The following is a 17,109-nucleotide window of genomic DNA, read 5'->3' as shown; positions in this document are numbered from 1 at the left end:
AATTGATAATGTTTTAATAATAATAAAATTTATAATAATAAGTAAATTTAAAGTAAAAAAATTAATTATTAAATTAAAAAAAGTTATAATAATTAATAATAATTATAATTAAATTGTAAGGTTTTGTTTAATGTGAAATTTAATGAATTGAAAAAGAAAAGAAAAGATTTTTTTCGTAGGTTATTTTAATAATGTAGTTAATGTATAAATAAAATAAATATAATAACTTATTTAATAGTTTATGTAAGTTATTATAGTAATAATATTTATTAATAACTTTTTTATAAAAAATTTTTAACGTTTTTATTGGTTTAATCTATTATAAATATATTATATTTTTTTATTATATTATTAATTTATTATATTTATTATATTGTTAATTTATTATATTTATTATATTGTTAATTTATTATATTAATTTATTATATTTTATTATACTAATTTATTATATTAATTTATTATATTTTATTATGCCAATTTATTATATTTTAAAGCCTTTTATTAAATTTAAATTATTATAGAAAAATTTATAATTATTTTTTTAATATATTTATAAATGTTATTTATATTTTGGCATTTTTGGTTTTATTTTTCTCGATTATTAATTTGTAGTTTTTAAATTTTTTTAATAGTGGTTTTAACTTTTTCGATATAATTATAAATACAATTAATACTTTTTTTTTTTTTTAATTTTTTTAGGTTATATATTACTTATTTTAGTTAATTATATTTTTATATTTTATTTAATGTTTCTATTAATTATATAATTTTTACAAATTATTAAATATTTTTTTTTTATTAGAAAATTTTATATTTTAAATTATTTAATTGTTTACGTAAAAAATTAAATGTTTTTTTAAATTTGTTTAGTTTTTTGGTTTAATTTATATATATTTATTTTATTTACTATTAATTTTATAAAATTTTTTTTAATATATTATTAATAGTATTTTTAATATTTTTTATTTATACTTTTATATTTTTAATGTTATTATTTTTGCTATTTATTATAATATTTTTATTATTAATTTTTTTGTTGTTTTTGATGGTGGATATGGAAGTATTAGCGTTATAATTATTGAATATAAATTTTACCGCATTTTTATATAATTATACTTTTAGTACTTTTTTTTACTTCTTTATTTATTACCAAAATATAGAAATTTTTTAATACTTTAAAAATTATATAATTTATATTAATTTTAATACCAGTAATATTTCCATAATACCATTTAATAATTTGTTAAATTTTAATAAAAAATTTCCGTTTATTTGTATAATTTTAAAATATTTTTTAACTAAAATATATAATAGAATTTTTTTATATTATTTAGAATTTTAATTATCTTTTAATTTAATTGCGTAAACTTTTTATAATTTTATTATTATTTTATAATATAATAAACTACTATTTAATTAACCGTAAGGATTAAATTTTATTAATATATCAATAATTTTTTTTGGGTTAAACCATTTTTTTGATTTTATAATACATATTATTTCGATTTAATATACCTTTAAGTTTTTAATCCATTTTCTTTTAAAATAAAAATATTTTTTTATCGCTATAAAATAAGCATTTTGGTTAAGGATTATTTATTTTAATAATATAACTATTTATCCCTAATAATGTATTTTTTTGGATAATAATTTTCCGTATTATTTTAATATTTTAACGTTATTTAAATTAGTAATATTTTGGGTTATTATTAAATTAAGCTAATATTTACTCCAGTTAAATTTTTGGAATATTTTAACTTTAAATATTTTGATTTTAAGATTTATATTAATTGGTAATATAATTAAAATATAATTGTAAATATATAATAATTTTATTTTTAAAGATATAATTAAATAAAAATATATAAATTTATAATATAAAAATTATACCTTTAAAATTTGCAATAATAATATTAATATTTTTAAGTAATATTAATATTTTTAGGTAATATTTTTACTATATTAAATTTAAAAAATAATATAAGAAAAAAGAAAATATTTTTAATAATATTAATAAAAAAAATTTCTTTTATAATTACCTAATAGGTCTTAATTTTTTAAATTAATTGTATTCACTTAAATTAATTATATTTATCTTAATTTAAAAATTAATTTTTAAACCAATATTTTAATTTAAAATTTAAATTTTAAACTAATTAAATATTAAAATTAATTTTATTTTGTTTATTTATATTGGATTTAATTTTACTCCGTTTATTTATATCAAATTTAATTTCATTTCGTTTATTTATATTAAAATTAATTTTATTCCATTTATTTGCGTTTAAGTTTAATTTTAAAAATTATACTATTTTGGTTTTTAAAATTAAAAGTATTATAATTAGTATTTATATTATTGTTAAAATTATTAATATAATTAATTATAACGGTATAGTTAATAATTATATTAATAATAATATTATTAATTTAATATTTAACTTTATCTTAACGTTTATTTTTAATATTTTCTTTACCAATTTTTATTTTTTATTTTTATTTTTGTTAATTTTTTTATATAATTTTAATTTTTTTAATATTAACTTATTTATTTTATTAAATTAATTAATTAATTTTATTATATTTTATATTAATAATTCTTTAATATATTATTAATTATATATTAAGATATATTCTTTTTATTATATAAAATATTTTAATATTAATATATTTTATTTATTTATTTGCTTTTTTAAGAATTTCTTAATTTTATAAAATAATTATTTATTATTATTATTTTTGATTATAACATATTTAATTTAAAATTTTTATTTATTATATAAGTTTATTTTTTATAAAACTTTATAAAGTTAAACTATTAATATAACTTTATATATTTTTTAATGGTTAAAAATATTTAATTTATATATTAGGTTTTTAATATATTTTAATATTATTAATAAATTAATTTGTTAAATAAACCATTTTTTTAAAGATTTTCTTAAGAAATTATATTTTTTATATAGTTTTAAATATACCATATTTTTAACCTTTTAATTAACCGGTTTATAAATTTTATTATATCTTATTTTTGCGTTAGTTATGGTAAAATTTATTGTAATTTTTGTTTTTTTTTAATATAATTTTTTTAAAATATTAAAATTAATAAAGTTATTTAATAATTTTATTATTAAAATTATAATTTTTGGTTTAAATTTATATATAATCTTATTTAGGTTATGTTATAATATTAATAATTTTGTATTATTAAAATTATATTATAAAATTAGGATAATATTAATTTATAATTTTTAAAATGTAACGTAATAATATTTTATAATTATTTTAATATTTTAATTCTTTTTTTTAGTTTATTTATTTATTTATAAGTAATAATTGGTTAATATTGTTAATTTTATTTCCAATTTTGTAAATAAAGTTTGTTAAAATTTTGATATAAATTTTAAATTTTTATTAGATATTGTTTTTGTAAATAGTTTTTAATTATAAAATAAAAGAAATTGTAATATTAATAATGTTTATTGGTTTATTTTATAGGTTATATAATTTAAAATAAATATTATTTTTTTGTTAAATTTATAAATAATAACCATTATTATATTAAAATGGTTAAATCTTTCGATAAATTATATTATACTTTTTAATAATATTTTTAATAATTTAATAATAAAATCTTATGTAATTGTATAATATAATATTACTATTAAATTAATAAATATTAATTTTTTATAAGTTTTAAATTTATTATTTTTATTTTTTTGGTATTTTAAGTAATGTTTAATATATTTTTTTATTTTTTAAAATAGGTTTTATATATATATGTTTTTTAAGTTGTAAGCCATTTTTTTAAATCCGAAATAATATTATTGATTATATATTATTTTTAATAGGTTTTATATGTAAGTTAATAATATTATTAATTGTTTTTAATTAGTATTAAATACGTAATATATAAGTTTATTTTTAAGTTTATATTTATATTATTTTATTATATTTTTTTTAATTGTTTTTACCGATTTTAGTATTTTTTATAATTGGCGTAATTATTTATTTTTTTTATATCTTTAGATTATTTAAAGTTTAAATATTTTATTAATAATTAATTTTATTATTATATAACCAAAATTTTTTACAATATTTTCAAATATTGTTTTAATTTTGTTTTTTTGTTTTTTTTTGTTTGTTAAGTTATTGGTTATAGGTAGTTTCGATAATGTGTTAAATATTAGGTTTAATTGTTTTAATATATAATAAATTTTTAAGCAAAATTATAATAAATAAATCAAAATAACCATTAATTTATTATTTATTTTATTAATATTTAATATTTGTAATATTATTTGTTTTATAATGCCTTTTATTGTTTTATAATTTATTAATATTATAATTGGTTTTTTATAAGATTATAATTATATTTAATATTAGCGGTATGTTTATATAAAATATGTTATTTTTAATTTTGTTATTTAATATTAGTTTTTTGTTTTGATAAAGATTTTAAATAAGAATATTATTAGTTTAATATTTTGGATAGGAATATTTTTTTTGTTTTATTTTTATGTAAAGTAAAATATAAAAACGTTAAAATTTTATTGTTTAGATATGTTAATTTTAAAAAATATGGTTTAGTTTATATTTTAATGATATAAAAGGATAAGGTTTGTAAGTTTTTTTTGTAAAATTTTAAATGTTTAAATTTTAGTTGGTATTGGAGTAAATGGGATTTTTGCTATATATTTTTTTTTTACGTTTAATATTATCGGTATTTTTTTATTTTTACGTTTTTATTTTAATAATGTAATTTTTTTTTATTAGAATGGTTGGATTTTTTGTAAATATTACGAAATATATTTTTATAAAAATCTGGTTATTTTTATATAAATTTTTAAGTTGGTTAAATTAGTTAACATTTTGATTTTTTTAATTATTTTTATTTAATTTTTTGGGATTGTAATTTTTAATTTATTAATAATAAATTTTAGTAATTTTATTAATAAATAATCCAAAAATGATATTTTGGGGTTTAAAGTTAATTTAATTTTTTCAAATAATTTAAAAATTTTTTTAAAATATTATTTATATTATTTAATAATATAATTATATATAATTATATTATTTATATATACGTTAGTAAAATTTTCGTATAAGTAAAATCTTTAGTTTATAAATTGTTAGGCGTATAGGTTTAAATTTTTAAAACTTATAAATATTACGTTTAAAATTTTAAATTTTTTAAATAATATTATTATTATTCGATTTTTATGCCGCTTAATAACCAAAAATTAATAAAAAAAAGTTAATTTATTTATAATTATAAAATATTATTATCCTTTTATTTTATTTATAATTTTTTTTTATTAAAGTATTAAATATATATTTAGTAAAATATATTTATTTAAGGGTTATAAATTAATAATAATATAACTTTTTTATTTTTTGTTTATAATTTTTTATATTACGAAATATAGGTAATTAAATAATATTAATTTTTTTATTTATTTTAATCTTTTTTTATTATATATTTTATTAAAAATAATGTTTATAAGTTTTTTATTTTTAACGTTTAATAAATATATTTATTTTGTTTTATATTTATTTTATTAATTATTAATAAAGTTAACGGTTATTTTTTCTTTTTTAAAAATGTTAATAATTTTTTGGTTATATTATAAATTATAATTCTTTATTATTTTAATTAGTTTTTTATTAAATATTAATAATATATTATAGTAATATATTTTATTTTTAAAAATTATTTTTAAAATATTATCAAGTTTTTATATTTTAAGGTTAAAAATTTTTTTTTAAAATTTTGGTTCTTTTTTTTTTATAGTTTGTTATAAATCTTTTATAATTATTATATTTAATAATAAGGTATATAATATATAGTTATTAATATTAAATTTTTTAATTAAAAAATTATTGTTAATATTATTGTTAAAAATGGCAGATATTATTTAAATAATATTTACTTTTTTTTAAATTATTATTATAAAACTATTTATTATAATTTTATTAATTATACTTATTTTTATTTTATAAAATATTACGATTTTTTTATTATTTTAATTAATAAAAATAATTGTTTAAATAATATTTAATATATATATATTATATAATATTTTTAAAAATATAAATGTAAATTTATAATTTTTTTTTTTTAAAAAATTAATATATTATATTAATATTATTATTATTATTCTTAATGGAATAATAGTTTTATAAATAATAATAATTTTATAATAAAAATTTATAAATATTTTTAAATAATTAATTATAAATTTTTTTTTTAAATAAATTTTTATTATTATTATTTTTTTAAATTAGTTAATAATTATACCTATATTTTTGTAAAATTTGGTATTAAATAAAAAATTTAGTTTTAAATTTTATTTATATATTTATATATTGATTTATATATAAATTAATTTTTATTTTTTAAATTTTAATTTTATAAATATTTTAATTATAAAATAGATTTTTTTTTTTATTTTTATTATTTTTATTATTCTATTAATATTTAATACCATTTATGGTTTATAAATTTTGTAATTTTTAATAAAAGATTTAAATTAATTTATATTTATTATTTTATTTAAAATTTTAAAGTTTATATATATAATTAATTTTATATTATTATTTATAATATTAATTTTAAGGTATAAATATTTCTTTAATTTATTTTATAAATTTTTTTTTAATTTAATATTAATGATTTTAAAGTTGAAAAAAATATTATAATATTCTTTATTTATAAGATTATTTATTAGATTTTTATTTAAGTTATCCTTTTTTATTTTTTCTTTTAATATAATTTTCTTTTTTTTGCTGGTATTTATTAGATTATTAAAACTTAATTTAAATAATTTAAATAAAATATATTTATTTGTATATATATATTTAAAATAATTAGAATAAATATTAAATAATTTATTATATTTTTTATATATTTTTTTTATAATTTTCATATTATTATTATATTTAAATAGTAAAAAATAGTTTAAATTTATTTCAGATTTATTACTATTATTATATTTTTTTAATAAAAAATAATTTTACTATTTTAATTTTTTTTTTTTTATTTTATAGTTTAATTTATTTTATTTAAAAAATATTTTATATTTTAAAAAGTTTTTATCGTTTTTATTTCTTTATTTAACTTAATAATATTAATATTATTATTTTCCAAATCTTTTAAATTTATTATAATAGCTTTTTTATTAATTATAATTATATAAATTATTTTTATAACCGTTATTATTATTATAATATTTATTATTATAATAATTACCTTAATTTTTATTATAATAATATTTTCCGTTATAATAATAATTATTATTTTGGTAATTATTGCGTTAATATTTGTTATTATTACAATTATTATTTTTTTTAATTTTGTTTTTATTATTATTTTTACGATTATTTCCGCGTTTAAACTATTAAAATATATTGTTATTATTATTATTATTATTAATTTTAAATATATTATTTATTAATAATTTTTTTATATTATTATTAATTTTTAAATTTTTAATATAATTGTTTAATATTACTTTAAATTTAATTTTTTTACTTTTATTAATTATATTATTTTTTTATTTATTAGTTTATTTAACAATATATTTAACGTATTTGTTAATATTAATGTGGTTAAATAAATTAAATATTATATATTAAAAATTAAAATTAAAATTATAATATAATTATTTTATTTATTAAATTTTATTGTTTATTTAAAATATTTAATAAATTTATATAAATTTTATAACTTAATTTTAAATTAATATTTTATTAAAAATATTTTATACGGTATATTTTAATATTTATAATATTTTCTATATTTTGTTAAAAATTATTTTAAACTTATTAAAAAATTTACCTAAAATATATTTATTATTTATAAACATTATATTTTGATTAATTTATAAAAATATTTTAATATATTAATTTTAAGTTTTTTTTTAGTATAATTTATATATATAATTAATAATAACTTTTTTATAAACTTTATTTATTTTTATTTATTATATTACGTTAATAAATAGGTTTATATTATAAAAAATAATATTTTTTCCAATAATAATTATATTTTTTATTTTATATAATTTATTTAAATTAAAGTAAAATATTTTTATATTTTTTATTTTAAAGCTATTTAATTAAGATTTTTATTTAATTATAATTTATTATTTATATTAATTATTATATATTTTTATAAAAAATTTATTAATTATAATTGATATTAAATCAAAACTTATTTAAAATGTAATAATTTATTTAATAATTTGTTATTATCTTTTTTTATTAACGTTTGGTAATATTAATAAAGTAAATAATTGGTTTTAATTTTCATTATTATTATCGTTTAATTTTATATTTCTTATTATATTATGTATAAATAAAGATAATAATATGGTTAATAAATTATAATATAATAGGATTAATAGGTTAATTTAATTTGGTTAATTTAGTTATAATAATAATTAAAGAGGTTAATTTTTATTAAATATTGTGATTTTTTAATTTGGTATTTTTTAGCAATATATTTAATATAATTATTATATTTTAATTTTTAATAAAATTAAAGGTTTTAATAAAGTTTTGTTTTATAAATCTTGTAATAATTATCGTTTTTAAATTTATATTTATTTAATTAATTTTAATAATATATTTATTAATATTAATTAGTTTATAAGTTATAATATTTATAATATATAAAATTATTTATTAATATTATTAAATAAAATAAAATTTTTATTTAATATAATTATATTATATATATATATTATAAATAATATTAAATTATTAATTAATATTATAACGGAATTAGTAATTAATAATATAGAAAATATTATTATTATTAATAAAAATTTAATAATTGGTTTAATATTTCTTTTATTATTATTTTAAAAGATTTTTATAAATATAGGTTTAATTAATAATATTATTATTTAAAATAATGTTTGCGTTAAAATTAGTGGTTATTATATTGGTATATATAATTTTAAAGGTTTTTATAATTAAAGGTTATTTTTTAATTAGTATTTAAAATTAGGTAAAATTATTTATAATTTTATTAATATTAGTTTAATAATTTAGGGTTATATTTATAAATTAATTAAATTTTATAAAAGTTAAAATATTTTTATAAGTAATAATAAAATTATTTTTAATAAAGATATAATTTTAGTTAATTATATTAGGATTTTTAATATTAATAATAAGATTTTTAGCAATAATAATAAAATTTTTAATATTAATTATAAAATTTTTATTAATAGTAATAATATTATTAATAATATTAGAATTTTTAATAATAGTAATAATATTTTGGTTGGTAATATAATCGATTTATTTATTAATATTAATATTATATTTAATATATAATTTTATATAAAATTAAATATTTTATAAAATTTATATAAATTAATAATTTATTTAAAATTATAATTTTTTAAAAGTTTAGTAAAGTTTTATATTTAATAATTTTATAAAGATTGTTAAAAATATTATTATTTAAAATATTAAAGGTTTTTTACGTATAAAAAAATTTGTTATATATTATTTTATAATAATTTTTATATTATTAAAAAAGATAAATTTTTTTTTAAAAAAACTATTATTTTAAAAATGTTATTTATATTTTTATTTATTTTTTAATTAAAGTATAAAGTAATTAGAATAGGATTTTTATAAAAAATATTTAAGATTTTTAAAAAAGTATGGTATATTTTCTTAATTTAATCAAAAAGGTAATCTTTTAATTGTGGTAAAAGCATTATATGTAAAGGTAAAAGTAATATGAAATAGACTAATTTTAATTTTAATTGGAAATTTAATTGGAATATATAAATAATTTGAAGGTATAAATATATAAATGACTCGAAGGTATCGGATTTAGATAGGTAATTATATCGTATTTTATCGTTGTTATATTTTATATCTTTGATAAAAGGTTATATTTAATTTTTTAATAGGGTTATTTTCAGGTTTTAATATATCTCCAATAGTATTGGAATATTATATAAAGGTTTTAATACCAATAATATAATCTTTAAGAAGGTAGGTTTATAGTAATTTTTTATATTTTAACTATTGCAGCAAATAAATTTGAAAAATAATAAAAAAAGAAATAAAAGAATAATATAATATTTTTTATTAAATGTAAAATATTATATTAATAGCCTAAAAATTGTTTATTAAAATAAAACTACCAATTATAAGGTTTTATTTAATATAAAACTTAATAAATTAAAAAAAAAAAAAAAAGATTTCTTTTATAAACTATTTTAATAATATAGCTAACGTATAAATAAGATAAGTATAATAGCTTATTTAATAACTTATATAAACTATTATAGTAATGATATTTATCATAAATAAATTATTATAATAAAATTTTATTTATAAATTTATATTTATATAAAAGTTTTTATATTTACAATATTAATAAAAAAATTATTATATTTAAATTATAAAATATTATTATTTTTTAAATTATTATTAACAAATAATTTAAAAAAATTAAAATTATAAATATAATTTATTATTTTAATTTTATTTATAATTTTATTTTAATTTTATAGTTTATTTAAAAAAATATTAAATTTTTATTTTAATAAAATTTAACATATAATATTAAAAATAAAAAAGTATTTTTAATAATAATTAAAATAAATGGTTTATATATAATTAATTAAAAAAATAATAATTTTAATATAATAAGTTTTAATATGGCTTTTTATTTTTATTTTATTTTTAATTTAACTTTAAAAATATAATATAAAAAATTAAATTATTTAAATGATTAAAATCTTAAAAAATTAATAAATATATTTACAAGTATTAAACTTTTAAAAAAATATTATTTTTATAAAATTTATATAAAAAATAAAATAAATAAAAAGTTTTATATAAATATATTAAACAAGTGTAATGTTATTAAGCCCGGTTATAAAGTATTTTATTACGTAATTTTAACCTTATAAATTATATAAAAGTTTTAAAATCATTTTATTTCTTTGATTAAAAATATATACACTTTCATTTTAAATTATCTTTTAATTAACAGTTATTTTAACCTTTAATTTATATCGATTTTATTTTATTACCTTTTGTTCCTCGATTATTAATTAATTAAATTCGTATTTATAAGTTAAAGTATAACGCTATCATTAACGGCTTAAAGCCTTTTATAAAAATCAAGTTGTTAAAGTAATAAACCATACTTTGCAAAAGTCTTTACCTTTTGTTTAATATTAAAATAAAATATTTATAAATTAAAATTATTATATTTAAATAAAATAAATATATTTATAAATATTATAAACGTTAATGGTAATAAAAGTTAATTAATTATTATATGCAATTATTTATATATAATATAAATTATATTATTAAAAAATTTTAAAAATTAATTATTAACATTTAAAAATTTTTTAAAATAATGGAAAAATTTAAACGCCGTTATTATATTATTATTTTAAATATTTTAAATATATATACAAGTAATAAATTCAAATAATATTATTAATAAAAAAGCATAATTATTTAATATATAATTATAAAATAATTATAATTTAAAAATTTTATTAAAAATATTATAAATAAATTAAAAAATAAAATTAAAATAATATTAATATAAATATATAATAATAATATATTTAATAAATATTAATTTATTATTATATAAATAATAATATATTTAATAAATAAATTATTTTATAACGTTTTAAATAAAACCTTTTATAAAATTTAATATAGTAATTTTTTAAATTTAACTTATTTAATTATAATTAAAATTAATAATTATTATTTAAAAAACTAAAAGTTAAATATATTTTAAAATAAAATTATAATATATAAAATATTAAAATACGAAAATAATAATATATATATTTATAAGGTATTATTAATAAATTTTAATAAAATTACTAACGTTAATAACGTTATATTTAAAGAAAAATACTTATATATATTTATTAAAGATTTTATAACGTTAAAAAAACGTTTAAAATTATTATCGTTATTACTTTTATATTTGCCAATAAATTAATTAAAATTAATTAAATTTACTTAAAAATTATTTTATATTTACTTCATTTTTACAATAAATTTTATTACGTTTAATTATTATATCTTACATTATTTAAACTTTAATATATAATTTATAATAAAAAAATCTTATAATGTTTTAAATTATAACATACGTTTAAAAACTTTTGTAAATAAAAAAAAATAATAACTTAATTAATACGGAAGTAATTTATTACATAACCCGTTTAAATACAATTTTAAATAACAAATAAACGTTATATTATTTAATAAATATTAATTAAAAATAAATAAAACCTTTTAATATATTATATATTTAATTAATATAATAATAATAATTATTAAATTTAAATTTAAATTATATAAAAAAATTAAACATAACTTTAAATAATATTAATAATATAAAATTATAAATATTAAATATTAATTATTAATAAATAACCATATATAAACATTATATAAATTATTTATAAAACGTAAATTATTATTTAATAAATAATTATATAAAATTAAAAAAAGTTTAAACGGTAAAATTATTTAATATAAAATTAAATAATTAATTAAAAGATTTAAATAAATTAAAAGATTAAATTATACCAATATTTTTACATTAATAATTAAATTTATAAATTATAAAGTCATATTTATTATAATAATAATTTTAAACTTAAAATTAAAATAAATAAATATCGTTACCGTTTTTTTATATAAAAATATAAATAAAAATATTTACGTTAAATAATCCTTTAAATTTAAAAACGGCATAAATAAATATTATAAACTTAATAAAATCTTATACGGTTTAAAATAAGTTTCGTAAATATAATATTAAAATTTAAAACATTTAATTTAAATATAAAAATATTTATTAAAAATTATATTTATATAATAATTTACGTAAATAATTTATTTATTATTAAATCTTTTAAAAATAAAATTTACGAAATTAAAGTTAAATTAATTGAAAAATTTAAAATAATTAATTTAAACTTTTACTTATATTATTTAAAAATGGTTATTAAAAAAAATTACTTTAATAAAATAATTAAATTTAATTAAAAAATATACTTAAAAAAGATTATTAAAAATTTAAACCAATAAAAGTTTAATTTTATTAACACATTTATAAATATTTTAAAAATCTTTAAACCTTTAAATAATTACGCGGTAATTATTATTAATATTAAATAATATATATAAATTATAAAATATTTTATATATATAATAATAAATATACGTTTTAATATTATATATATTATATTATATTTAAATTATTATATAAAAAACCTTATTATAACATATATATTTACGGTTAAAAAAGTTTTAAAATATTTAAAAAAAATTTTAAATTATAAACTTATATATTAAAATAATTTAAAAAATTTTATAAAATAAATAAATATTAATTATATAAAATATATATAATTTAAAAAATTAACTTTAAAATATATTTTTAATATAAATAATAATATCATTAATTAATTATTAAAAAAATAACCGGTAATTATTATTTTTATTTATAAATTTAAATTTAAAAACATAATAAATATTATAAAAAAAGTAATTTAATTACGCCGATTATTAATTAAATTAACTGTTAAAAAAATAAAGTTATTATTATAATTATATATAGCAATAATTAAAAAATATTAACATTTATTAAAAACTTATAATTTTATATATAAATTAAATATATTAAAACTAATGTTTATTTTACCCGTAAAAAATAAATTAATAATAAAATAAATTTCGTATATACTTTTATAATTTAATAAATTGTTAATAATTTTATTAAATTATTATTAAAAAATGCATTTATTAAATTTAAAAAAGTAATAAATTTTCGTTTATAAAATAAATAAAAGATAATAAAAAACAAACGTTTTATAACCGATAAAATAACTTATATTAATACAAAATACGTAATTATAAAATATATAAATATAAAATATAATCAAAAATATTAACCATAATTAAATTTAAATTAAAATATATTTTTAAAACATATTATTAAAAGTTTTAAAATTAACATACCTTAAAAATTATATATAATAATAATAAAATATACTTAAAAATTATATATTTAAACCTTTTATTATTTTAATTATAAAATAAAATTATTTTATAAAAAAAAATTTTTAATAATTAAAATAAATTTATTAAAATAATAATTAAAATTATATACTTTTAAAATATTAATATATAAAAATTAACCGTTATAATTTTAAAAAATTTAAACTTATTTTATTAAAAAAAAATTACCTTTAAAAAACGCAAAAAACTTTATATTATTAATTTAATTAATAATAAATAAATAATAAATTTATAATAAATTTATTTTAAAACATTTAATATTAAAATTTTAAAACATTTATAATAATTATTAAATAACGTATATTAAAACTATATTTTTTATATATATTAATAAATTATATTTTTTTATAATAATTTAAACTAAATAAATTAAATAAATTATATATTTAATCTTTTATTATAAAACTTATTTTATAATTTTATAAAATTAATATTTAAAATCGAAAAAAAAAATTTAAATAAAATTATTTAATATATTTAATAAATAATTAATAAATAATAAATAAAAAAATAAATATTAACATATATTTATAATAATTATCATTAATAACGCCATAAAATTAAAAAACCAAATATTAATATAAAATTATAACTTTATAAAAATAACATTAATTAAAACTTGTTAAAAATAAATATTATAAAAAAAATAACGTTTATTTATAAAATATCTATAAAAATAAAAATATATAAATAAAATTAAAATATAATATAATATTAATGTATTAAACAATAAAAGAAATTACTATCTTTTATTATTATTAAAAAAAATCAAAAAATAGGCACAACTTGGAAATTTATTTTATAAAAGCTTTAATAACCTACGCTTTTGCCAATGTATAAAGTTAAAGCTTTAAAAAAAATACGAGATTATATAAATTTAACTATCATAAAAAAATCTTAAAAATAAACCACAAATATAATTCGAATAAAAATATTAAAATATATAAGGCTAATAAATTAAATAGTTAATAATACGTCTTACACCTGTGGCTTATATATAATAAATATGCCTATCTAGCCTTTCTAATAAATAGCATAATAATACAACACATACATACCTCATAACCTGCGTTTAATTTCAACAATGAGGAACAATTACAATAATAGCGTAAACACATCCTTGACCCTTACTGCAATGTAAACTTAACAACAGTATCAACAACCCTTTCCGTCACTAGTAAAGTGAGAGCGTGGTTTGATTCAAACTCCACTGTTTCGACCGTCTTGCCCTCATTCTCTATAAATTGTACCATACTCCTCTGGTACTCGATAGGAAGGCTGATATCATTGAGCGTGTACATGTAGTAAACCTTGACCTCGTCGCGCCACGCGGGAGTGTTATGGATGGGCATATACATGGACTTCCCATTCCAACGACCGATAGTCTCAATAAATCCCTTGATTTCCTCCGGGTCGACCTGGTCAGAAGGCCCGTCTACTAGGCCCTCCCTCGGGTAGTTCGTTACACAGCTCTGGTCTGAATCGATGCCAAAAGAGACGGGTATGAGATCTAAGTGTCCGAATTCCTCGACTTTATTGATCATGCTCTTGCCCTCGGGCAAGGCAAATGCTGACATGTAGATAAGATGCGAGATGCCACCGGGAAGTCCTTTAGCGGAGCGGGCGGTTTTGCTGAGCCCGTACAACGAGTTAGTGCCCACCTGGCCTCCATAGCTGTGCATTAGAACCGCTATATCCCGGCCAGCTTCGACGAGGCTAGTGGCGTAAGAGCGGACGAGTTCCGAATCAGTGGTTAGATCAGCATTCGGAGGCCGACTTCCGTTCATGGAAGGGAGACGTGGTAAGTGTACTTCAAAGCCAGCAGTGCGAAGGGCTTTGGTGAATTTAATATAACTTTCTGGAATATGGAAGGCACCATGAAGTATCAATAGACTTGGTCTGCTAGTAGATTCCATGGCAAATTGTACGGTAAGGTGAAAACACAGAGTTTTATTGCAATAAGGCAAATGAGAAAATTTCCCGCTTGACGAAGAATGAGGAACAGGAGAAATAATTTAGTGTCTTCCATTTATTCATCCTATTTGTAACCCCTCTTTGTAGTATTGTTATCCCTTACTTCGTTAAAAAATCTTACCTCCCAACAGCCTCAATTATGTAACATTTTCAAGCAGGTTTTAACGTAGTATCAGTTATAAATATGCCAAGTATCATCTTAGAACGGATAGATATCATTAACGATATATATGGGCTTACTCAGTACTAATTCATACTATCTCTCAAGTCCGTTCCCATGTCTTGGCTATATTTTCCCGTCGGCCAGCACCATTTTCAGCCAAACCTAGTAACTAGCATATACAATAAATGCGGCCAAATCCTATATTAAAATGACTATGGAATATGGGAAAGTATTTAAAGAGTTATGGAAACGGAAGATATAGTTTGAAAAATTAAAAGGCAAAATAATACAAGGAATAGAGAGTGAAGGCTAATTATTTCTATACGCCTCAGGTATTACATGGGGAAATATGGAACTATATACTCCCACAGTAGCGCCATGTTTTTAGATCTCTCTGTGCCACCTAGTGTGTCTATGGTCGCTGGTTGTTCTGTGTCCCTAACTTGTCCTATTGGTTGAAGCCGAGTATTGTCATGAGCTGGGAAACTCTAGACACTCTAGAATACGTCTACTGGCAATAAAAACAGGAAACGGATGTTTTGGCCTTCGAGGTACATGTGTATTGCTAGGGAATCCCAGGATAGTAACCCATACTAACCAGGAAAAATAAAGGGGTAACAGACTAAGAAAGCCGAAGTCAGCACGTTCGAAGCTGAATATATGGTACGCTTAACATAAGTCGACAGATAGCGATTTAGCTAGAATCAGAGGCGATATATCATGGCTACTAAGAATATCATTCCACTTCAAGAACAGGTTATCCCCATGCTTAAATAGACCTAGTCATGGTCTGCATGGGACTTTCGGTGAAACTAGTCAAGTCCGGCATCGTAGTAGCTTATTTCACTAACGATCTTGCCAATAAA

General features: G+C 12.7%; 1 protein-coding gene across 1 annotated transcript; it reads right to left on the bottom strand.

Moving 5' to 3' along the window:
- Nucleotides 1–15,062: 15,062 nt before the first annotated feature.
- Nucleotides 15,063–16,143, bottom strand: F4817DRAFT_351193 (Alpha/beta hydrolase fold-1). The gene has a single exon (XM_049305035.1). The coding sequence runs from the start codon at nt 16,020–16,022 to the stop codon at nt 15,234–15,236; it is 789 nt and encodes a 262-aa protein (XP_049154737.1). The 5' UTR covers nt 16,023–16,143; the 3' UTR covers nt 15,063–15,233.
- Between the last annotated feature and the right edge of the window lie 966 nt (nt 16,144–17,109).

Source organism: Daldinia loculata (genome assembly GCF_022478755.1).
Source record: "Daldinia loculata strain CBS 113971 unplaced genomic scaffold F4817scaffold_75, whole genome shotgun sequence".
NCBI lineage: Eukaryota > Fungi > Ascomycota > Sordariomycetes > Xylariales > Hypoxylaceae > Daldinia > Daldinia loculata.
This window is presented reverse-complemented; position numbering and strand designations above follow the sequence as displayed.

Excerpts from the sequence above, each read along its gene's own strand:
- F4817DRAFT_351193 (XM_049305035.1), bottom strand. The coding sequence starts at position 16,022 with ATGGAATCTACTAGCAGACCAAGTCTATTGATACTTCATGGTGCCTTC.